This window comes from Bos grunniens, chromosome 22 (genome assembly GCF_055505025.1).
Source record: "Bos grunniens cultivar Pamir isolate PY7600 chromosome 22, Bosgru_T2T1.0, whole genome shotgun sequence".
In the NCBI taxonomy this organism is placed as follows: domain Eukaryota; kingdom Metazoa; phylum Chordata; class Mammalia; order Artiodactyla; family Bovidae; genus Bos; species Bos grunniens.
Window position 1 is genome coordinate 14,112,706 of NC_141186.1, and position 23,711 is coordinate 14,136,416.

Consider the following 23,711-nt stretch of genomic DNA (forward strand, 5'->3'; position numbering starts at 1 on the left):
AAAGCTAACTTCCTTATCCCATATTATAGGCTATCAGTTGAGTAGTCTTGGAGGAGGTGAGTGGATTTTCTCCTGCCAACTCGGTAGACTTTTAGCAGTAGGTGGTAAAACTTTGCTAAATTTTCACCAAATACACATAGGTATACAAAGATCTAGGGAGTACCTGAAGGAAAACACTGACAGTGTGTGCACATCACTTTCCCATCTTGGTGTCTGCTTTCTTCCCTTTACCCAGAGTGCTGGGTGCCTTGTTGGGAAGAGAGTGATCTTTGGGAGTCAGAGGTACATTGAAGCTGTGCTTTGCCGTGCACAGTTTTGGAGGTGCTGCTTGGAATTAGTGCTGACAAGAGGCCACTTTCACAAAGTGACCCTCAATTAGTGGATCCATCTTCATTCCTGAACTTACTTGCAAATTCTGGTGAATAACTAGTGATTACTACTCAGAACAGGAAAGCCTTTCAAGCATATAAACTTTAGAGAGCACAATCCCCTATTAACGATGTTTCTTTTGGTAGGAGGGAGTCCGCATGGAAGAAATAGTTGAAGGTTGTACTGGAGCCCTTCACATCCTAGCTCGGGATGTTCACAACCGAATCGTTATCAGAGGACTAAATACCATTCCATTGTTTGTGCAGGTATGTTTGTTTTAAGTGAGGTGTTCTAGAATCTGTATGTCAGTAAAATTTCAGGATTTTAAAGATAAGCAAAGTATAAGGAAATTAGGGGCCAAAATAGTAGATATTATTTCATCTACTATCACCGTTTATAAAATGGCTGTGCTGCTCATGCTATTTTTCAAGTACAAAAAATAGAAAGTGTGTCATGTCCTTTTAGTTGAATCCATTTATGAAAACACCCTTCATTTTTCTTGGGAAGTAGAGAGGGAGAAGCACTGGGACTAGAGCCTCAGGAGGAGGAGGGTTCCACTCTGCTTTCAGGTGTGCTCGGTTAGAAGGGATGGAAGCTGCCTGGGCTGCCGCAGCACAAACCCCTCGTCACCTCTGGGTTTTCTAAATCTTAATTTGAATAATACTCAGGAGAAGAGGCTTGAGCTAAAAATGCTCCAGAAAACCATTGCTGCCAAGCATCAAACACTCAGGAACATAAACTCAAGAGTGTATGATTTAATGCAGGCTTCCTATTTAATACAAGTGGTGCAGATACCACAGTGGGGTGCTCACCATGTTTTACCTTTGGATTTGATTAGGTTTCATGTGTGTTTTCTCCTCAGCTGCTTTATTCTCCTATTGAAAATATCCAAAGAGTAGCTGCAGGGGTCCTCTGTGAACTTGCTCAGGACAAGGAAGCTGCAGAAGCTATTGAAGCCGAGGGAGCCACAGCTCCTCTGACAGAATTACTTCATTCTAGGAATGAAGGTGTGGGTAAGTAGGAAAGGAATCAGAGCCTTTAGCTTGTGTACACTGAAGCCTCAGCTTTTCCTCAAAGACCATTTTTCCTTCCTCTCCCAGCAACATATGCAGCTGCTGTTTTGTTCCGAATGTCTGAGGACAAGCCACAGGATTATAAGAAACGGCTTTCGGTTGAGCTGACCAGTTCTCTCTTCAGAACGGAGCCAATGGCTTGGAATGAGGTAGGCAGTGTGAGCACGTTTATTTGATGGTTCGCTAGAGCACCAAGGCAGTTTATGGTTTCCTCTCGAACGACTCGGTGCACATTCATTTGCATTGACTATGTCCTTGGCTTGAATATTCATTCTTTACACTAGCTTAGCAACTGCTGTAAGGAAAAACTACAGCTTTATACAGCCTGTTTAGAACAAACAAGTTAGAATTTGTAAGGGAGATAGATGAAAAAGTTAACAGATTAAAAAACACTTTTGAAAGTTGTTAGGAAAGGGGCAGTCGATTAAACGTTGTTAGTTGGAGGTCAGTTTATCAGTACTTTTAAAAAATACTGTTTTTCACCTACTTTTCTACTTGAATTTCTATTAATTTGTTCAGTATTTGTCCTTGATACAAATTGAAATAGTCAAACCACCCTGAAAGTTGATACAGTCATTGTACATAATCATAAGGTGGATTATAAAGAGAGAGGCTATATACTGTTAGGAAAAGAGAAGCAAACTGCTAAACAGTAATAGTAATATATTAATTGGCTGTTGAATAGATAATCTCAACCATTCCAACTTGAGCTCTGAACATCCTCACCCAGCCCTTTCTCCAGACCTGTTCCACACAGTTAATGGCAACTTAGTTCTTCTAGCTGTGCAGGCTCTAGGGATCTTTTCATAACACATCCTGTCAGCAACTCCTATTGAGGGTAGAAACAAAACACCTATTTTGTTTCCTGTTATATTTCTAGCACTTAATAAGTACTTGGTAATATATTTGCAGAAAGAGTAAATTACAAAGTATTTCTGTGATTGTGTACATCTGTATTTTGAAGTAATTCTGCACTTTGTAAGTAGTTCTACAGTGTTTTGAGTTCTTTATTCCTTTTGTAATCTGAGAATAAGTATGTTTTCAAAATATCAGAGTATCCTTTGAGTTGAGAATTTCCATTTTGCTTCCTTGCCTGTACCTGTTCATCTAGACTGCTGATCTTGGACTTGATATTGGTGCCCAGGGAGAACCTCTTGGATATCGCCAGGATGGTATGTATCTCATATTTCTTGATTATCTCCAGATCAAGCTAAAGGTCCAGAGCTTTGTCAGAAGAGCTGTTTTGCTTGTCTTGGGAGGACCTGTTGGCAGGAAAGTAGTGGTAGCAATTAAAGGCAGTTCTTAAATTCTAGAGTCAGCAGTAATTTCTTTATTTGTGCACAGGGAATTCTCAGCCACACACCAAGCAAGCACTGGATCATACCAGTAAATGTGTGTCACTGCTGCCAGACCTCTGCAGTACGTGTGTTACACGTTGCCTGGCTTTCTATTCAATTTTTCGTTCAGAGAACCCTTATATAATACCTGTGTCTATAATTCTAGACTCAGATCTGGGATGTGTATTTACATAGCTTTTCAGAAAACTCTGAAAATCTAAGTAATTCAAATTTGGGTATATACTGTTTATCTTACAATCTTACCTGTTTTTTCCTAGTTAATACACTTAAAGCTCATAAGCTTCTTACCTTGACAGGTATACAAATATTAAGCCTTTGGATAAAAACATACAAAGGTTTCATAGGAAAGTGGCACGCTTTCTTAGTACTTCTGTGGGTATCACCTAGACTTTATATAACAAATACATAGCTGTTGCCACTGCTCAGCAACCGGTCTCTGCCCAGGAAAAGGCCAGACGTCCAGGACTGGAACCTGCTGATCTGCCTTTGGTGGAAACAGACCGTGTGCCTCCTTGTGTGGCCTGACACTGGGTAGTTACTCAGCTTAAGAAAGCAAGAAGGTGGAGAGGCTAGAAGGAATGCTTTCTGACACATTTGCTATCCTGGGATCCCCCTAACTCTGTGCTCACGTCATGTCTTCTCTCTCTCTCTCCCCCCTCACCCACCATGTCACTGCCCCAACTCCCAGATCCCAGCTATCGTTCTTTTCACTCTGGTGGGTACGGCCAGGACGCCTTGGGGATGGACCCCATGATGGAACATGAGATGGGCGGCCACCACCCTGGTGCTGACTATCCAGTTGACGGGCTGCCAGATCTGGGGCATGCCCAGGACCTCATGGATGGGCTGCCCCCGGGCGACAGCAATCAGCTGGCCTGGTTTGATACTGACCTGTAAATCATCCTTTAGGTAAGAAGTTAAACAAGCCAGTTTGGGTAAAATACTTTTACTCTGCCTACAGAACTTCAGAAAGACTTGGTTGGTAGGGTGGGAGTGGTTTAGGCCTATTTGTAAATCTGCCACAAAAAAAGATACGTACTTTGAAAGATGTCTTGGAACATTTGAATGTTCTCAGATTTCTGGTTGTTAGGTGGTCATGTGTGGAAGTTATTAACTTTAATGTTTTTTGCCACAGCTTTTGCAACTTAATACTCAGATGAGTAACATTTGCTGTTTTAAACATTAATAGCAGCCTTTCTCTCTTTATACAGCTGTATTGTCTGAACTTGCATTGTGATTGGCCTGTAGAGTTGCTGAGAGGGCTCGAGGGGTGGGCTGGTATCTCAGAAAGTGCCTGACACACTAACCAAGCTGAGTTTCCTATGGGAACAATTGAAGTAAACTTTTTGTTCTGGTCCTTTTTGGTCGAGGAGTTACAATACAAATGGATTTTGGGAGTGACTCAAGAAGTGAAGAATGCACAAGAATGGATCACAAGATGGAATTTATCAAACTCTAGCCTTGCTTGTTAAATTTTTTTTTTTTTTAATATCTGTAATGGTACTGACTTTGCTTGCTTTGAAGTAGCTTTTTTTTTTTTTTTTGCAGTAACTGTTAGTTTTTTAAGTCTCGTAGTGTTAAGTTATAGTGAATACTGCTACAGCAATTTCTAATTTTTAAGAATCGAGTAATGGTGTAGAAACACTAATTCATAATCACTCTAATTGTAATCTGATAAAGTGTAACATTGTGTAGCCTTTTTGTATAAAATAGACAAATAGAAATGGTCCAATTAGTTTCCTTTTTAATATGCTTAAAATAAGCAGGTGGATCTATTTCACGTTTTTGATCAAAAACTTTATTTGGGATATGTATGGGTAGGTAAGTCAGTAAGAGGTGTTATTTGGAACCTTGTTTTGGACAGTTTACCAGTTGCCTTTTATCCCAAAGTTGTTGTAACCTGCTGTGATACAATGCTTCAAGAGAAAATGCGGTTATAAAAATGGTTCAGAATTAAACTTTTAATTCATTCGATCGTGTCACCTTTTTTTCCTTGTCATTAAGCGGTCTGTGAGGGTAATAAGTTCTCCTCAGGATGAAGTTGAACTGAGTAAACAGATAGTGACATGATTTAAGCTGTAATGGTGGAAGACCTTACTGCTAATAGATGGAGTTGCTCTGTCAAATTTCTTTACACTGGTCCTGGGTTTTTAAAGTGCACCAAAATGTTTTAGCTTTGCACATTTGGCTGTGTAGGAGGAGAGTGTCCACCATCTCTAACTGAAGGACTCTGGGCTTACAGCCTGTGGCCAAGACTCCTTCAGCCTGGCTGCAGGTATGTATATAATTCTGTCCGAGTGACTAGAGGCCTCACGGTTCAAAGGCATCTCGTTCTTCGCGACATAGAACAAAGTGTGTTAGTCAGTTCTGTCTGACTCTCTGCAACCCTGTGGACTGTAGCCCACCAGGCTCCTCTGTCCATGGGGTTCTGAACTCCAAATAAGCGTCCCACCCCCAACCCCAAACTCCATCACGTGGTCTCATTCCTTTAAGGTAATAATGAAGAATTACCCACATGGATTTGGACTTCAAGCACCTTCACAGAAGTGTGACTCATTTGGAGCGGGGAATTCCTTCAACTCCACTTTGAACTGATAATTACGATGCTTTACCTGTCGCTGTTTATCTGAACATAATCAGAGCGAACTAGAACGGGCCTTCCTCCATTGCTCTCTGCCAGCTGAGCCTGTCATCCTGGTGGTAGGTCTGACAAGTTTTTAGTTCATCCCTGAGGGCAGAGTCAGTATACCTGTTAGAACTTGTGTTTTGGGGCTTTAAAAAGAGTGAAAGTGTTTGTACCGAGAGAGCCGTTTCTAATTGACTATGTATTTAAACATGTACTTAGTTCCTTATTGTTGGATGAGGACCCTGTATAAAAGCTTTATAAATTCTTCCCTGTGGTCTAATTGGGATGAGAGGGAAAACGTGTGTGTATTTGGTGACGGGGCAGTTCTGCTTCCAGTGCGTGACACAGAGAACAAAGGCAGCACCGCACGAGCTGTTTGCAGGTCAGAGTGAAGATCTCCGTAGTGAGCTCAGCCTCTAACATCAAGAACCACAGCTCTGCCTAAAATCATCATAGTTTTGAAGTTCCATGTAGAAACTTAATATGAAGGTTAATCTGATTCAGCAAAGTAGCTCTGCAGTGTACTGAAAAGGACAAAGGGACGAGAACAGCCAGGACACTTGTGAAAAAGGAGATAAGAGGACGTGTTCTATAAGCTGTTGAGGCATGACTGTAAAACTTGAGGTAAAGCTAGAGGTAATTAACATTATTGACGAGATGTATCAACACATTTTTAGAGACGGATAGAATTAACATCACTGTCAGAAACTGTTAGAGCATACAAACTTAAGATTGTCATTATTCACATTTTGTTCTGTTCACTTTTTGTTCCAACTCTGTGTGTATTATAAATGTAAAATTTTCAAAATTTTGAGCAACATATATACTAGTGTCTCAGAAGATGAGAGTTCTTCAGAATATAGTTCTGATTCAGACAATGTAAATATCATACCAACAAAAAACCTTAGTGATTCTAATACAGAAAGAAAAAAGAAAAGTCAAGATTCTGGAGAATGCTTCTTTGCTTCTGCAGAAAAATGGTTTGAAGACAACATTTCACAAAAATCAGAAGACTAAAGATGTGTCAGGTGTAACTACTGAATGTAATAACCTACAAAATGTTAGTGCAACAACAGAATTTTTAGCCAGTCAAAAGAAAAATTGCCAGCCATGAGTGGTTTTGAGTTTCTGAAAAAAAATCACGTGGTCAGTAATGAGTTACTACTGTTATTGGCACATGAATAGAAGTGTACACTAAGGGAGCAGAATAAGATGAAGACAATAGACACTTGGAAGGTAGCACTGGAGGTCATGTGAAAAAGGGACTTTTCAGTAAAGTGTGGAACAGGTATGCAGCCATTTGGATAAAATTGAAGTTAATGCAGGAAGAAAATCCATAATCAACAAAGTATAAAAGCCCACACCAGATGCCCATGTGTCTGGTAATTGCAAGAGAACAGCCACAATGCAGTAAAATACAACATTAACAGTATGGGTATATCTCAGATTGATACTAAGCAAAAGCAGGTCACCAAGGCTTGCTGTAGAAGCGTATAGGTACAAAAAAGGGTCAACTATCTTAAGCAAACCATCCACAGATGGTAAAATGAAAAAGCAAAAAAATAATTACCAAAAAAATCAGAATAGTGATTTATTACCTGGAGATGGAGGTGCATGGGACGTTTGATCCCATTGTAGTGACCGCCACTGAGCTGAAAAATAAAGCTTTTTCCATGTTGGAGGAGGTGTTTGAGACCTGAGGCTTTGATCTGGTTATTTGAATCCTTGATAGTGAAAGATCTTGAGGTAAATATGCTCTTGCATTTTTGCCTTGATTAGTGCAGTAAAAGCAGAAGATCTGCCCCGTGCTGTATAGTTCATAAGCCAACAGAAAGCGGAGTCGCGCACTGCAGGTGTTCTGTCCTGGTAGGTGAGAACCTACTGCCTTGCTTGAGTGAACACCTGGCAAATGCGGTTAGAAAACAATGGCGGCGGGGGTGCAGGGCACTAAAGGTAGTGTGTCCTTTTTCTTAGCGTCAGATGTGGTGTCCATGCCACCGCCCCATCTGGTGAGGAAGCTAGAGGGAGGGGTGACAGGCCTCCTCTGCCACCTCAACATCATGCCTCTGAGAGGTGGAGGTCGGGTGAAAAAGGCCAGCCTTCTTCCAGGTCACATCAAGACCCTCACCCTGCCCATGTCCTGATTCTGGGCCGAGGCTGCTGTGGTTGCCACTTCCCTGCCTCTGCTTATCCAAGCTTGAGGCTGTTGGGGCCAAAGCCGCCTCACGTTTGGTGAGTCTTGTCCCCCAGCTCCAGAGCTCTCCCCAGGGACCAAGCCTCCCCCTCCCTCCAGTTCCTTCCTGAGGCTCCTACCTCACTCAGCCTAAGTCCCCGTATCAGAGACACTGACTGCTACATAGTTTTCTGAGGTTTGAGTAAGGAGAAAACGGCATTTTGCTTCAAGTGGGGGCAGAAGAGACCCAGACCTTTGACAAGAGCCTTGGCCAGCAGAGCCCCCACTTTCTGACCTGTGCCACAGGGCTGACACCTGCCCTGCAATCCCAGAACTGACTTGAGAACCTCATGAGGTGACATGGTGACCTCACAGTAATACGGGAGACATGAACAGCTAGACAAGTACCAAGAACCATAAGAAGTAAATCCTACTGCTGCTGCTTAGCTGCCAGATTCTGCCCAGGAGACCTCCCAGGCCAAAGTCACCCCAGATGTTCCCAGAGGGCCAGCTCCTTGGGTGTGTGCTCAGGCTGTAAGCTGAGGCGAGGTCTCAAAGCTCGGGCCTGCCGTGAGTGGAGAGAAGGCAGCCTGTGGCCTCGCAAGTCCGCTCCACGCACAGCGTGCTGCTGATGCCTTTGCAGTTAGCTCTGTCATGCCGTTCCTCCCTGGGGCGCTCAGCCAGTGGACTGTAGTCAATTAGCAAATAGCTGAAGCTCGGAGGGGATAGGAAGGGGAGGACCAGAGGCACCTGGGATGTTGCCAGAATCCTAAGGGCCCTGATGGGTGGCCAGCAGCCAGTTCTCAGAGCCTGGGAAGCCACAAAGGGGTGTGGGCCTCCCATGCGGGGCAGGAAGGGTTACCGCCCTCGACATCCTTGCCCACCCAGACAGTTCATGTCCCCTACCTCAGCTCAGCAGTATCGGGGCTCTGGCTTTGCATAAGTGCCCTTGTGAGAAGGGACATAAAGGATCCTCTAACTCTTGGTGGACAGAAGCCCTGCTAGGGACTGTCTTCTCCCCCTGTGCCTTTCTGATACGCCTTTCCTCAGAGAAGCAAGGCTGGGGACTTGCAGCCACGCATGGTCCACTTAGCATGGTTTTGGAATGTTAAAGCTCTCCTGTTTCACCTTAAGCAGCAGAGAGTCCCTGCTCAACGCAGAAACGTTAAGAAGATTCCATTGCTCTGAAATACCTTCTGGGAGGACTCGGCCCAGAACTCCAGGGTGGTTCCCTCAAGATCTGAGTGAAATGAGAGAACAGATTGCCTGGGCAAACAGAACTGTGCCTGTTCCCTGCAGCAGAGGGGCAAAGCAACAGGAGCTGAAGGCCAGGCCTCCATCGACTCCCTCACCCTTGGAGCACAGGCACATCCAGGCAGGCCAGGGCCCCTGGGGTGCACAGCCGGGTGATGGGTATGCTGCCCAGCAAGACTTCCTGTGGGGCCTCCTCATGTGGGCACTAGGGAGGCTGAAGCAAAAGAAACTGCCTGCTCCGGGGTGCAGGTCCCCCTTACACCCCAGCTACTCACAGCTCGGCTCTGGATATCCCACTGCTGGACAAACAGGCTCTGGAGTCAGAGTCCTAAGTTCAACCTGACAGCGGGGCCTTGGGCAGGTGGACTGGCTCTGAGCTTTGGTTTCCTCTGCTATGAGATGGAGATAAGGTGGTGTGCTTGGCAGGTGGTGGGGTTTAAATACGGTGAGTTACATCCATGCCTTTGTGGAGGGGGGCGCAGAGCAGCTGTTCACTGCAAAGCCACATGGAAGCTGGCACACTGCCCGTATCACAGTGGCAGATGAGGCTGGTGGTGACAGTGTGGCCAGCTGCCCATGACACAGTAGATGGGGCCTCCCTGGTGGCTCTGATGGTTAAGACTCCTCCTGCAATGCAGGAGACCTGGGTCACCAAGATCCCTTGGAGAAGGGAATGGCTACCCACTCCAGTATTCTTGCCTGGAGAATCCCATGCCCGTGTAGCTCCTACCCCTGCCTGCCCCGCCCATCCTGCCTGCGTAGGGGCTGTGGCCGGGGACAAGCCCGTCAGGGGACGGGGCTCCTCTGTCTGAGAAGTCTGGAGCACTGCCGCTGCTGATCCAGTCTAGCCCTTTCATTCTGCAGTTTGAGGAAACAGATCCCAGAGAGGAGGCCAAGGAATGTTCTCAATTTGCTCACCTGGTTCCAGCCACCCAGGACCCCCGCCCCCCAGTGCCACGGTCCTAGCACCCCTCCGCAGTACCAGGGGCCTTAAGGGTGTATGTGTGAGGAAGAAGCTGGAAAGGTGTTGAGGCTGGGAGGTGGTGGTCACTGGTAGAAGGTGGGGGGAAGGAGTCAACCTTGATGCCTTCATCCCACTTAGGTGAGCAGACAGACCTGCAAGGAAGCCAGCATTCCTTGAGCATGCTGCATTCCTTTAGGCAAAGTGTCAACTACCTGCTCCTGTGAGTGGAGTCTTGCCCATTTCTCCCCAGGATTCTCAGAATCAGTTCATCCCTGAAATGAAAAGCCAGGCAGGTGAAATAAAACAAGCTTCCAAAGGCTTGCTCTAGATCTGCAGCTGGAAGAGCATTCCTGTCTCATCCCGCCTGGTAAATCTCTGGAGGAGACAGGCTGGGAGATGCCCGCAGCTTCCCTCCACTTTGATGAGCGCAGGTAGCGCCGGCTTGAGCAGAGGCCTACGTGGCCCACATACGGGAAGAGCATTCTGAGAACGTCGAGCAAACCTGGGTTCCCAGATGCAGCCAACAGGCACCGAGAGGGCTCGTTCTGAGTGGGTTTTCTAGGGCTGGAGTCAGAGCATCTCAACCAGAGGTTCTGGATTCAGCTGACTTTATTGGATCCACACAGAGCTGTGGGTGACCTGTGGAGTGTGTGTAGCCGGGGGTGGCAGCCGCAGAGTACTGTGCCGAGTGCCTTCTTGCCTAGTGTCCAGCAGCTTGGAGGATCTCCAGGGCCAAGGACGCCACTGAGCTGTTGGCTGATGACCTGTGAGAAAAACAGAAGTAAACATTTAGGCATTTCCAAGGTTAAATGCCCCCATCTTCCAAAGGGGCTGGCCTTTTCACCTGAGTACCTGATGAACCAGCTGCTTCCCACAGCTGCCCTGAGCATCATTTTGAAAAACACAGACAGGATCCCCAGGCTCTAGGGGTGGGAGGTGAGAACCCCAAAGCCCCCAGTCCCACCATAGCAAGCCCCCTAAGCTATGCCTGAGCTCCTGGCCCTGCCACCACTTGGCATTGAGCTGCTTTGGACAGATTGCACCGATGCCGAGCTGCGAGAGCGAGTCAGGCAGACGGCAGCCAGAGCCTGTCAGCCCAGAGCCCACAAAGAGCCTGCCTGGCGCCAGCCTGCAGCTGACTTGTGTCAACCAGCAGAGATCCCAGACGCTCCATGGTGCTCCTTCCTGGCCAATCAGCCAGCAACTCTGGATTTCTCATTCTCATAGGTGTGGATGTGCAATTAAGACCTTAACGTGGAATCTTTGTTACTGGAGCAGATTGTCTGACACACACACTTGTGCCTTAACAACTGTCACCAAAGCAGAGAATGGCGCTTGGCAGTGCCCCCAGAAGTGTAAAATTAGCTGGTGGCACACTCCTGACTACATGGTAGGCGAGCTGCTGCCTAGCAGTGGCACTGGGGGCTGCAAAGAAGAGGTGGGGTGCAGGGGAATGGGGTATTCCTCCTGTGCTCCAGTATTCCTGCTCTGCATATCAGGGGTCTCTCTGAAAGGAAGGAATGCACTTGAACTGCTCTTGGCTCAGGCCAGGCTACTCCAGTGGAGCCATGAGCCCATCCCACCCACCAGAGCGGCACTGAGTGCCAGTGACCAGCAAGGGAGACGCACCCACCGTCAGGACCCCATCAGGGCTGAGGACGCTGCCGTCCCTGGGGATGGACCCACCTGGCCCAGGAGCCACTGTCCACACCTTACACCACAGGGGCCGCCAGGCAAGAAGGGCCACTCCCATCAAGGTCAGTCTGTCCCTTCCCTCAGCTCACAGAAAGCACAAGAAAGGTGGGGGAGGCCAGGAGGTGCTGCCCCACCCAGGATTAATGCAGCAGTGCTGGTTGGAGCCGAGCCTCCTCCATAGAATCACCATCTCCCCAGTACCTCAACCACGTGTTCTCCAATGAATGCAATACTCAAAACACCAGGAAGCAGGTTCCATACAACCTCGTGATTCTGAAGAAAAGCTACCAGCAAAGGCTGGGCGCCCCTTAGCAGGTGGGGCCTGGGTGGCCCATCCACCAGGAGGGAGGGCGCACAGTGGGCAGTGTCAGGTGGGAGAGTGATGGTCCCTGGTGTGTAGGGGAAACGAGGAGGAGAGGAAAAAGAAATGGGAGAGTGTTTGCCAAGCCTACTCACCCCCCGGCTGGGGCCAGCCCCTCCAGAGCCCGCAGAAGGTTCCCTGTGCTCTTGAGACTCTCCAGGTGCTTCTCGTTGGAGGTGATCTGCAAGGGAGGAAAGAAGAGCAGTCAGCGGCTCCATCCTGACCCACGACTGTTCGCTGGGTATCCTGAGTCTCTGGCTGCCCATGTTACTGGGCAGTGAGCCCCGGGCCCACGACTGTTCGCTGGGTATCCTGAGTCTCTGGCTGCCCATGTTACTGGGCAGTGAGCCCCGGGGTGCTGCTGATCACAGAGGCACCCTTGGGGGTGAGCAGGAGGGAGTCCACTGCAGTTGGACAAATGCCAGGTCAGGATGGGGTGCTTCCTGTTGGCCCCTCAGGAGGCTGTGTGTTCTGGGAGCCTGAACACTTCAGGGAAAGCAAATCATGGGTGAACAAACTTGCCAGCTCTCAGTTCCACGACCCTGCTGGCCCTTGTGTCCCAAGCCCAACATAGCCTCTTTCCTACAGCCAGAAGTGTGATTCTGGGTTCCCAGTGATCTTGGGGCAGGGGGCGGGGGCGGGTTGCTGGGAGAAGGAAGAGGCACTAACAAGCTGAACCGGGGCAACACCCCTGCCCAGGTACCCTGGGAGATGTGCCCTTGCCAACTTCCTAGGAGAAACAGGAGACACACTCAGGCACCCTTGAGCCTGCGGCACCACGGGCAGAATCCTAAACCCTCAGGGCTGGAAGGGACTCAGAGAGGGGCCGCCGCAGCCCTGCTCCCAGAGACTTCCTGATCCAGACCCTGGAGTCCATGCCCTGCGGACAGAGAAGAGAAGGCTTTAGGAATGAACCCTGGCTCTAGTATTAGAGTTGTTTCTGTTGATTCATCATCCATGTCCCATTTTTATCTGTTATTCTTCAAATATTTTCTAATAAACACTTCGGTGGCACTTCACATTCAGCAGACTGCAGTTTCCTGTACATTTTCTCATGCCTCCCTCTCAGTAGCCTGACCTCACAAGGTAAGCGCGTACTGTGCTTTATAGATGAGGTAACAGAGGCTTAGTGAGACGAGGGGCCATGATGGCAGCACACAGGGAGCTGGCCCCTAATCCCACCTGAGGCTGGAACCAGGCTGACCTTGGCTGCTCCCACTGTTCTTTTGTCTTCCTACCTGATCATAGCAACCAGGGCTGGAGTATCATCTCTCCATTTCTTAACCAATCACAGATGCAGACAGGAAGGTCACGGGGGTAATTAGACCTTTACGTGGACTCTGAGTTGCATGTGAATGAATCTGAGCCTCCGTGGAGATCCTATCCCACTTCCTGAGTGTGTAGACACCAGCTGCCAGCTCAACTGCATCAGGTGTAATTTCTGCAAAGATTCGCATCTTAAAAGAGCTGCGTGCGAATCCGTTCTGAAATTACACCCAGCTTGATGAGTTCAGAAGGCTGCTGTGGTTCAGTAGGTCTGAAGCAAGCACAAACTTAGTCGGAAAGGATCTTCAGCAAGGATTCCCATCTAATTTTTCTCAAAACTGTGCCTCATACGGTTCAGGTGAGCTATATCCAAACCCGCTACTCTACTAACCCTGCCACGCGTCATGTGTAAGAGGCTGAGCCCCACTCGCAAAGAAATAGCATGGGTACGTTTACTCATGAGGCTACTTAGAAAGTGCAAATAGAAACCTACGGTGGAAATTACATGATCAAAGGAAGAGGCCAAAATAGCATCATGTGCAGCTGACATAAAGGCCAAGCATAAATAAAGCCGAAAGAATTGAAAGCTATGCAATCTGGCTGCCTAAACTCTTACTAGCACATCAACTCTTATCCCACCTATAAAGATGAGTTAATTAGAAAATAAAATTTTAAATAATATCAGTCAGAGGTTCTAATTCTGGGAAAGACAGAGAAAACACATGCCACTCTTCTTATCCATTTAAAACCGGAACAGAATACACAGAGCAGCTCTTTGAGATTACAGAAAAGTTAGCAGCACCAGCAGTGGGGACGGAGGCCAGAGCACCACTGCTGCTTTCCCTCTGGCGCAGCCCACCTCGACCTCAGCACGACCTCAGCACACCCAAACCTCGGACTGAGCACTGAGGGGCAGACGGGAGGGCTCCGGGAGAAGCCAGGCTTCAGGAAGGGGAAAGGAAGCGTCCAAAAGCTGCAAGAGTGCAGATGAAAGCCTCTTTCCTTTCCCTTGGTTCTCCTCCGCCCCAGGCAGCGGGCAGTTCCGTGGGGGCAGCAACAGGAGCCATCAGCCAAAACTCCCCTCTGTTCTCCCAGTGTTTGGCCCAGACATGACAAGTGTGGACATGTGTAGTCAGTGGCCAGACAGAAAATGAGAGACCCGGGGAACCAGAAAGTATTAGGGAGGTGACAAAGAAGAGCTTGAGAAAGCTGAAGCGCCAATACTTTGGCCACCTGATGCAAGAGCCGACTTGTCGGAAAAGACCCTGATGCTGGGAAAGATTCAGGGTAGGAGGAGAAGGGGGTGACAGAGGATGAGAGGGTTGGATGGCATCATCGACTCAATGGACATGAGTTTATTAGGGTTAGGGTGACAGAGGGTTAGGGGTTAGAGTTAGGGTAAATAACAAAGATAACTAAAGTATTTCCAGTCACTTGGAAATTAAACAACACACCCTTAAATAATCCAAGGATCAAAGAAGACATCCCAAGGAAAATTAGAAAGTATTCTGAGCTGAAAGATGTCTATACAATATATCAAAGTCGGGGGGGGGGTGGTGGGTGCAGCTAAAGCAGTGCTTAAAGAGAACTTTATGGTACTAAATACTTAACATAAAAGAGAAAGGTCCAAGTCAATAATCCAGGCATTCATGTTAAGAAGCTAGAAAAAGAGCAAAACAAACCCAAAGACGGAAGGAAAAAAAGAGCAGAAATCAAGAGTAATGTCGTAAATGTAGGCCCAAATATATCAACATCTATATTAAGTGTAATTTACGAAGTGCTACAAATAAAAGACTAACATTTTTAGACTGGATATAACCAAAATAAAACGCGACCATGTGATGCGTACCAACATACTTAAATACAAGAGCAAAGAACAACTGAAGTTTTAAGAATGAAAAAAGATATGTCACACAAATTGTAACAAAAGAAAGCTGGTGTAGTTATAATATCGAAGTCAGCTTTAAGCCAATAATTATAACTAAGAATAAAGAGAGACATATATTTATAAAAAGATCAACTGATCAGGAAGATATACCAAGTCTAAATTCTAAATGTACCTAATAACAGCCTCAGAATATGTTTAAATAAAGGACAGAACCAAAGTGAGAATGAGGCAAATCCATAATTACGGTGGCACATTCTCAATCTCTCCCAACATGTACATGAAAATCAGAAGGGATGTGGGTGTTTTACACAACGAGATTAACAAACCTGACCTTATAGACCTATAAAGAAAAATTCATTTAACAACTGCAGAATGTATGTTCTTTTCAAATGTACATGTAAAGTCTTCAAAATATATTTACTGTCATAAAGCAAGTTCTGACAAATTTCAAAGGTATAACTAGCAAAATGTCAGGATCTGTACGTTAAAACCTACAAAATGCGGATAAAAATTTTTTAAATGAAATAAATGGATATATTTACTATGTTCATGAATTAGAAGACAATATAGTACATATATTTATTTCCCCAAAATACAGGTTTAATGCAATTCCTATCATAATCCCAACAGGATTTTTACAGACCCACACAAATAATATCAAAGTTTTGACAAGCGTGCAAAGGTAACCTGAATGGGGGAACATTTTTAACAAACAATGCTGGAACAAACGGACACCTCTATGTAAAAACCTGCCCCTAAGCATTTATCTTGCACCTCAAATAAAACGTTATCCAAGGGACTTCCCTGGTGGTCCAGTGGTTAGGACTCCAAACTCTCACTGCTGAGGTCTGGGTTCAATCTCTGGTCGGAGCTACAATTCCATAAGCTGTGTGGCATGGTCCAAAACAGAAATGATTCAAAATGGATCATGGATCTGAATGTAAAATGTAAAACAAACAAAAAACGTCTTGAAGAACATATAGGAGAATACATATATGACCTTAGGTTTGCTGATGAGTTTTCACAACACAAAATTACAGTCCCAGAAAGAAAAACACTGACAAATTGGACTTTATCAGTGTTTACAACTTTGCCCTTTATATATTTACAATGGAATTTTATTTAGCCATAAAAAGAATGAAATACTGCCATTTGCAACAAAATGAATGGACCTAGAGATGGTCATACTAAGTGAAGTAAGCCAGACAGAGAAAGACTATCGTATGATGTTGCTTCTATGTAGAATCTAAAAAGAATGAAATACTGCCATTTGCAACAAAATGAATGGACCTAGAGATGGTCATACTAAGTGAAGTAAGCCAGACAGAGAAAGACTATCGTATGATGTTGCTTCTATGTAGAACCTAAAAAGAATGAAATACTGCCATTTGCAACAAAATGAATGGACCTAGAGATGGTCATACTAAGTGAAGTAAGCCAGACAGAGAAAGACTATCGTATGATGTTGCTTCTATGTAGAACCTAAAAGATACAAGTGAAAGAAAACAAGCCTACATGGTTAGCAGAGGGGATGGGAGGCATGGGGTGGGATAAATTAGGAGTTTGGGATTTGCAGATACAAATTGGTATATAGAGAATGGATAACCAACTAGGTCCTACTATATAGCACAGGGACCTATATACTCAGTACCCTGACATACACTATAATGGAAAAGAATAAATACAGATTTATGCACGTATAACTGAGTCACTTTGCTATATATCTGAAACCAACACAATATGGTAAATCAACTTCAATTAAAAAAAATTTTTTTTTTAAAGCCTTTGCTCTTTGCATAAGATTGATGAGAGAGTACACGTGCTGTGTTTTGCTCAATTGCTTCAGTCGTGTCTGACTCTTTGCGACCCCATGGACTGTAGCCCTCCAGGCTCCTCTGTCCATGGGATTCTCCAGGCAAGAATACTGGAGTGGGATGCCGTGCCCTCCTCCAGGGGATCTTCCCAACTCAGGGATTGAACCCATGGCTCCTGTGTCTCGTGCGCTGCTGGCGGATGCTTGGGAAGCCCCTAAGACAAAGCAAAGAAAGCAAAGTGAAAGTGAAGTCGCTCAGTTGTGTCCGACTCTTTGCGACCCCATGGACTGTAGCCCACCAGGCTCCTCCATCCATGGGATTCTCCAGGCAAGAGTACCACCGGAGTGGGCTGCCATTTCCTTCTCTGGGGATCTTCCCAACCCAGGGATCGAATCCAGGTCTCCTGCATTGCAGGCAGACGCTTTACCCTCTGAGCCACCAGGGAAGCCATAAGACTAGGAGAAAATATTTGCAAATTACGTATCTGATAAAGGACTTTTATCCAGAGCATGTAAAAGGAATTCTTAAAGTTCAACAAGAGAACTTTATAAATGGGCAGAAAATCTGAATAGACACTCCATCACAGAAGGTATTATAGATGACAAATGAACATGTGAAGGGATACTCGGCATCAGTTGTCACTAGGGAAATGCACATTTAAACCGCAGTGTATACCACTACACACCTAGATTCATAAAAACTGACAATAATCAATGCTAGCCAGGATGTAGAGTAACAAAAACTCTCATTCATTGCTGCAGGATTGCAAAACGGTACAACCGTCATGGAAGAGAGTTTGGTGATGTGTATAAAACTGAAGATAGTTTTGCCATACAATCCAGCAGCTGCACTCTTAGGTATTCACTCAAGAGCAATGAAAACGTGTGTCCACAGGAAAACCCGTGTGCAAAGTCTGTGGCAGCTTTATTCAAAATCACTAAAAAGAAAAAGGAACCAAGATGACCTTCAATAGAAAAATGGAAAAACAACTAGGCAAGCCTTCATGCCTTACTAGGTACCAGGTCTGATTGGATTCTTAGAATGAGATGATAGTAAAGATAAGTCTGGATACTTTTTGAAAAGATAATTTTAATTTGTCTTGCTAAATTAATTTGTAATAAATATTAGGATTTTAAGTGGCCTAGAAATGAGTGATTCCTTTCTCCAAGAGCTTGGTTTTCTCTTTGGCCACCACAGGTTATAAATTATGATGACCTATCAGGGAAGGCCCATTACGATGGGCACCAACCTTCTTTTAAAACATTCCACTGCCTTTATCAGGCAGTGTGGCCTTTAACCTTGTATGTTCTCAGTACTTAAACTTTGTTAAAAGTGAATTGTGAGTCTGCTTAGAGGTCATCCCACCTCGTTCTCTTCCGAGCCACCTTAGCAGGGGACGTTCTGGGCACACTGAGACCCATACTCAGTAAGGCAGGTGGGAAAGTGATACTTGTCCACAGAGATGCTGAATTCATGGCTGAGCAGCTGCTAGACAACTTCTCGTGGGTCTGATCACTGCAGTCAGGAGCGAGCAATGCAGTGACTTTAAGAAATGAGTAACGCAAGAAGACACTGCAAAGAGTGTCAAGACAGTGCCTTCCTCCTGCAGTTAGTATTTTCATTAGAAGTCGGTTAATGCCCATTAGCCAAGACAAGGAAACAATTTTATTTTGCAATAATTGTCTATGGCAGAGAGTAGATTTTATTTGGAAACATCAAATGGCTGGTGTTCATTTCCTGCAAACAAAGGATGCCTGCCTCACATTTCTCCTGCTGCTAAGATGTCTGACTGGTAGCTGGACGGCTAAAATCCATCAAAGTGGAGACATGAATGTACTAAATATGTGCAGTTCACCTGGCAGACAGGCATCCATTCAAAACATAGGGTCTTAAAGGGAAAGATCATAAAAAAGTTGTGAATCTGAGTTTAGAATGAAGATCAACTTGGAAAGACAATTCCCCACATCAGTTTAATTGAGAGTATATAAACAAGCAGATGATGGACTCTGGGTAAACACCCTACTTTATTCAACCTTCTGCTACAGTCCCTGGAACATGAGTTGTGTCAGAGAGCATTCAGGAATCACTTGGTGTAACCAAAACACCAAAAGGAGAGGCTTGTATCCCACAGAATCATCCCTCATGTTCCCCACCAGGCTCACAAATTGTAAGGTAGGGGCTTTTTTTTCCCTTCTTTTCTTAGCACACTCACCCTCCAGGACAGAGTTTGTGTTGGCTTCCTTTCTGGATTTCAGCTTCCCAAATGCAAACCAACACAAGAAGCCATCTCTGGCCCTGGGTAACAGCAGGAGCCTGAAGTGGTAACCTCCTCAGTGTGCGGGGGCAGCTGAGGGGACAGTGGCTCACCTGGGCCGAGTGGCCACCAGGTGACAAAGCCCGGCCTGCTGACAACCTTCCTTAAAACGTGGAAGTCAGAACGTACTTCATGCTGCATCCTGGTGATACAGTGTGAACTGACGCTCGTGGACCTGACTCACAGCATCGCCCTCGTGCAGCTCATAAAAGCTCGGGCGCGGCTTCCCTGCCTGGATGTGGTTTCAGGTGTGCAGCTCCGTGGCCGCCAGGACGCAGGTACGGGCAGGCCGCGGGCCTCTGTTACCAGTGGGAAATAATGCATGTCTGTCTCTCCACTGGGACTGAATGTGTGTGGCAAAGGGAAGCCAAGTTAACCTTATTTTCTTATTCGTGAGTTCCTCTAGACAGGCCCAGGCAACCCAGACAGACCAGAAAAAACCCAGCAGACGGCGCCGAGGAGCGCGCGCGGCCCAGGTGCTCTGCACACACGGGAGGGTTATTCTAATTCCGCGGCCTTCAGATCTCACAGGCACGGGCCCAAACAAGTAGGAAACTGACAACTCTACTTCAGAGGGCTTCCGTTTCAAACATAAACCTCTTCATCGGCCCCTTTATTTTGCACTTTTAACATACACTTTGTCTCCTCTTGGAGTGCGAAGGTTTTTAAGTTACTTTAAAGCTATGTCTGTCCACCCCTTGCACATCGAGACATGCTACCCGCTGGCCTTCAGACGCTGGGACGGAATCTGCGAGGAGCCCCTGGGTCAATGTGGTGCGGTCTGGCCGTCCCTCCCCGCTTTCCACCTGCTGTTGCACACTCATTCTGGATCGCTCCAGAAGTTTCTTGACCTGCCCTGCACATCCACGTTTAAAGCGAGACTACGGGAACACTCGCTGCTCCGTTCCCGGGCCCCTGTGTGCCCCGTGTCTTCCATGAGACGCTGAGGGCACCTGGAGCGCAAGGGAGTGATTCTCACACGCGGCCTCCGGCTGCCTCGTGGCCTCTGTGTCTTTTCTGGAGTTTGCTCAGAAATGTGACGTCATGTTCCTCAACACAAGCAAGCGAGGCTCCTTCTGAATGGCGCTTAGTCATCGGGATGATCTCAGGGAAGTCGAGGGCACCCTCCTCTGGGATCCGTAGGCTCCCCAACCTGGCCCGACACCTCCATTCTCCCCTCCAGGCTCCTCTCTGGACCTGTGGGCTCCTGCTAAGCCCAGAGTCCGTGAGGATGGTAGGCTGAGGACGTGAATGTTTTTCTTTTTCACCCCTTAAGACATGGCTGTTTTCTCGAAGAAAATTATCCATACCTACCCCCCTTTGTTGTGGGCCAGCCAATTCTCTCAGCTCTCTCCAGGGCAGTAAAAATGCCCTTATTGCTGGGAAACTGGTCATAATTACATCAGTTTCTGGCCATTAAATCCAGTAAGTTTAAAATGCTGAATGCAATACAGCTGGTTTGGGAAAACTTTTAGACCCGATTCAACTAACTACAACAGCCTAGGTCCAAAATAAGTGAGGAAAAGCCAGGTTTAATTGGCAAATAGGCCGGACTGTGGGCTTCTTGTGGGTACAGGCATTAACAGACTGGCCCAAAGAAAGTTCTGGTGAGACACAGGATCGGGACACACCATTTTGCCCACACGACCCCGGGAGAACAGGTACCAGAGGCAGGGGCGCTGGGATGTCACGGGACGTGGCGGGAGTCAGTTCCTCACGAGAGAAAACTCACCAGGTAGGAACCGTGCCGTGACTGGGTTACGAGGAGTGAGAACGAGGGTCGTAAGAAGCGAGTAAGAGCAAGGGGCCACAGTAAGCATGAAGCCTCCAGTGTTATAAACCTGACTCCCAAGGTCCTCAAGTCTGCTGAGAGGTGGGCAGAACAGAAAGCACAGTCCGACCTGAGCTGAGGACACAGGGAGCCCCCGCAGCAGTGACGGGTCCAATGAGCATGAGCGTGACTGTGCTCGGCGGACAGTGTCCTGAACGCCTGCCACGTGCCAAAGCCCTGGTGAGATTCTGGGGATGCAGCTGGGTGTGCATCAAGGCAGAGCTGCCACTGTGAGAGACACAGTGAAAGACTAAACAGAAAATCCTTCAGAAACTAAAGACTGAGTTACCATTTGATCCTGCAATCCCACCCCGGGCCTATATCCACCCCAGTGTTCGCAGCAGCCCTATTCACAGCAGCCAAGACACGGAAGCAACCTCAATGTCCATCAGCAGACGAATGAGCAAAGAAGCTGTGGTGCATGTAGTGGAACATTCGTCGTAAAAAGGAAGGAGACAACGCTGTCTGCCGCAACACAGATGGACCTCTCGTTGATCACACTGAGTGAAGTAAGCAAACATCATATGGTATCACTTGTGTGGAATCTAAAAAAGTGATACAAACGAACTTACTCATAAAACAGAAATAGATTCACAAACACAGAATACAAACGCATGCTTCCCAAAGGGGAAAGAGCAGGAAGGGGTTAATGGGGAATTTAACAGAGAGTCACACTGTTGCACATAACGGACAAACAGCAAGGGCCTGCACAGCACAGGGAACTATGTTCACTGCTATGTGACGACCAGTGACGGAAAAGACTGGAAAAGAATACATATGTATGTATATACATGGGCTTTGTTGCTGGCTCGGATGATAAAAAAAAAATCTGCCTGCAGTGTGGAAGATCCAGGTTCGATTCCTGGGTCAGAAAGATCCCCTCGAGAAGTATTCTTGCCTGGAGAATCCAGGGAGAGAGAAGCCTGGCAGGCTCCAGTCCATAGGGTCGCAAAGAGTTGGACACGACCGAGCGACCAACACTTTGACTTTTCGCATATCAGTGTGTATATACACATACACACACGCACACATATATAACACACATGCACACATATATAACTGAATCACTTTGCTGTACACCTGAAACACTGTAAATCAAATACGCTTCAATGAAAAAAGCAGACAGGATACTCTGAGACAGTGGTGGGTGTTAAGGAGAATCAAGAAGGGGAAAGGGGAAAGGAGAAAGTGAGGCAGGGGGTGGCGGGGTGGGCAGGATACAGGAGATAACGCCTGAGGACGCAGCAATAAGAAAGAACCAGACACAAGAATCTGGGGGCTCGTATTCTGCCAAGGGGTAAGAAGACCAGTCACACGGGTCCCGGGGTGGGAAGGACCCTGGTGGGGACCTGGAGGCAGAAGAAATAGGGACCTGTTAGAAACAGGGACCCTCAGGAAGCAGGGAGCTACTGAGCAGGGGCTGCAACAACGGTCCAGGTGAAGGCGGTGGGGACCAGCGACCCACGGACCCTTTTGAGGGAAATGAGAGGGAAGGCTGTACCTTGGACTTCAAGCTATAGAAACAGAGCCCTTGAGATTTCTATCAGAAATAATGCAATTCATGGCTTCCCTGGTGGTTCAGATGGTAAAGAATCTGCCTGCAATGTGGGAGACTTGGGTTCAATCCCTGGGTTGGGAAGATCCCCTGGAGAAAGAAATGGCACCCCACTCCAGTATTCTTGCCTAGAGAATCCCATGGCCAGAGGAACCTGGCAGGCTACAGTCATAAATAAATATTTAGAAAAAAGAATTCATTCTTGGGACTTCCCTGGCGGTCCAGTGGTTAAGAATGCACCTGCCAATGCAGAGGACGTGGGTTCAGTTCCTGGTCCAGGAAGATCACACGTGCACTGAGGCAGCCAAGCCCACGTGCCCCAGAGCCCACGCTCCACGAGAAGCCGTCGTGATGAGAAGCTCACGCAATGCAACCAGAGGGTAACCCCCGCTGCTCGCTGCAGCTAGAGAAAGCCCACGCGTCGCAACAAAGACCCAGTGCAGCCAAAAAATAGTAAAAATAAAGAATAAACTTTTTTTAAAAAAGAAAGCAATTCAGAGACTTTTCCAAGAGGAGGAGGACAGGGCAGGCCTGGAGAGCTAGATCTGAAAACGGGGAACATGGATTACTACACAGTAATTCTCAGAGCGCTGAGTTTATCAGTAAACTACTATCACTACCCAGCTTGTGAACAGACTTAGTAGATGAGCGTTTTATTTTTTTGGTAAGTGAGCACTTTTTAAACACAGGATGAAACTGTCACCTAAATGCGTGACATCTTTGACCTTTTCCTAAAACACACGTCACAAACGGGGGAGGGCCAGTGGTCACGCTGGCTGTAAGCTCTGCTCACAGTTACAGGCTGTGCTGAGCAGGAACCCCTTGGCTCCCGTGAACCCACCGCATTCACAAGGATAAAAGGAGACTTGGGAGTGTCATGGGGTTGGGCCGAGTACCTTGTCCCCCCAGGCCCTGGGGACAGCCATGAGTAACAGTTCCAGAGGCATCAAGTTGGGGTTTGTGTGGAGGTGGACAGACGGCCTCAGGGCTCGAGGGGCAAGGCAGCCAGGAAGGCAGGTGGGGGGCGGCGCTCGGGCTGGGGGCAGAGCAGCAGCTGCAGTCAGCAAGAGTGTGGCCTCAGGGAGCACCCTGCTTTGTGGGGGACTCCGTCACCCCGGCAGCATCCTCGACAGGCGTCAGAACAAGGCAGATGTAGTCAGGCTGAGCTGT

General features: G+C 46.9%; 2 protein-coding genes across 56 annotated transcripts in view; one reads left to right on the forward strand and one right to left on the reverse strand.

Annotated features, from left to right (window-relative positions):
- CTNNB1 (catenin beta 1) overlaps nt 1–5,691 on the forward strand; it is a 47,609-nt gene extending 41,918 nt beyond the window's left edge. For 3 of the 12 annotated variants that reach the window (XM_086366110.1, XM_086366103.1, XM_086366111.1), the window contains 6 exons: nt 516–635; nt 1,232–1,382; nt 1,470–1,591; nt 2,554–2,614; nt 3,489–3,709; nt 5,294–5,691. In XM_086366110.1, coding sequence (XP_086222236.1) covers nt 516–635; nt 1,232–1,382; nt 1,470–1,591; nt 2,554–2,614; nt 3,489–3,697 — 663 coding nt within the window. In that variant the 3' untranslated portion in view covers nt 3,698–3,709; nt 5,294–5,691. Of the gene's footprint in view, nt 1–515; nt 636–1,231; nt 1,383–1,469; nt 1,592–2,553; nt 2,615–3,488; nt 4,773–5,293 lie in introns of those variants that run through there. The other 9 variants (XM_086366106.1, XM_086366100.1, XM_086366107.1 and 6 more) reach the window with 3 other exon arrangements.
- Nucleotides 5,692–10,408: 4,717 nt separating this feature from the next.
- The window catches only part of ULK4 (unc-51 like kinase 4), a 507,208-nt gene continuing 493,905 nt past the window's right edge, over nt 10,409–23,711 (reverse strand). For 27 of the 44 annotated variants that reach the window (XR_015150977.1, XM_086366093.1, XM_086366087.1 and 24 more), the window contains 2 exons: nt 11,969–12,054; nt 10,409–10,581 (listed from right to left, as the gene is read on the reverse strand). Coding sequence is in view for 43 of the 44 variants with exons in the window: in XM_086366093.1 (XP_086222219.1) it covers nt 10,518–10,581; nt 11,969–12,054 (150 nt within the window). In the remaining variant the exon portion in view is untranslated. Of the gene's footprint in view, nt 10,582–11,968; nt 12,055–15,538; nt 17,056–23,711 lie in introns of those variants that run through there. The other 17 variants (XM_086366085.1, XM_086366067.1, XM_086366059.1 and 14 more) reach the window with 1 other exon arrangement.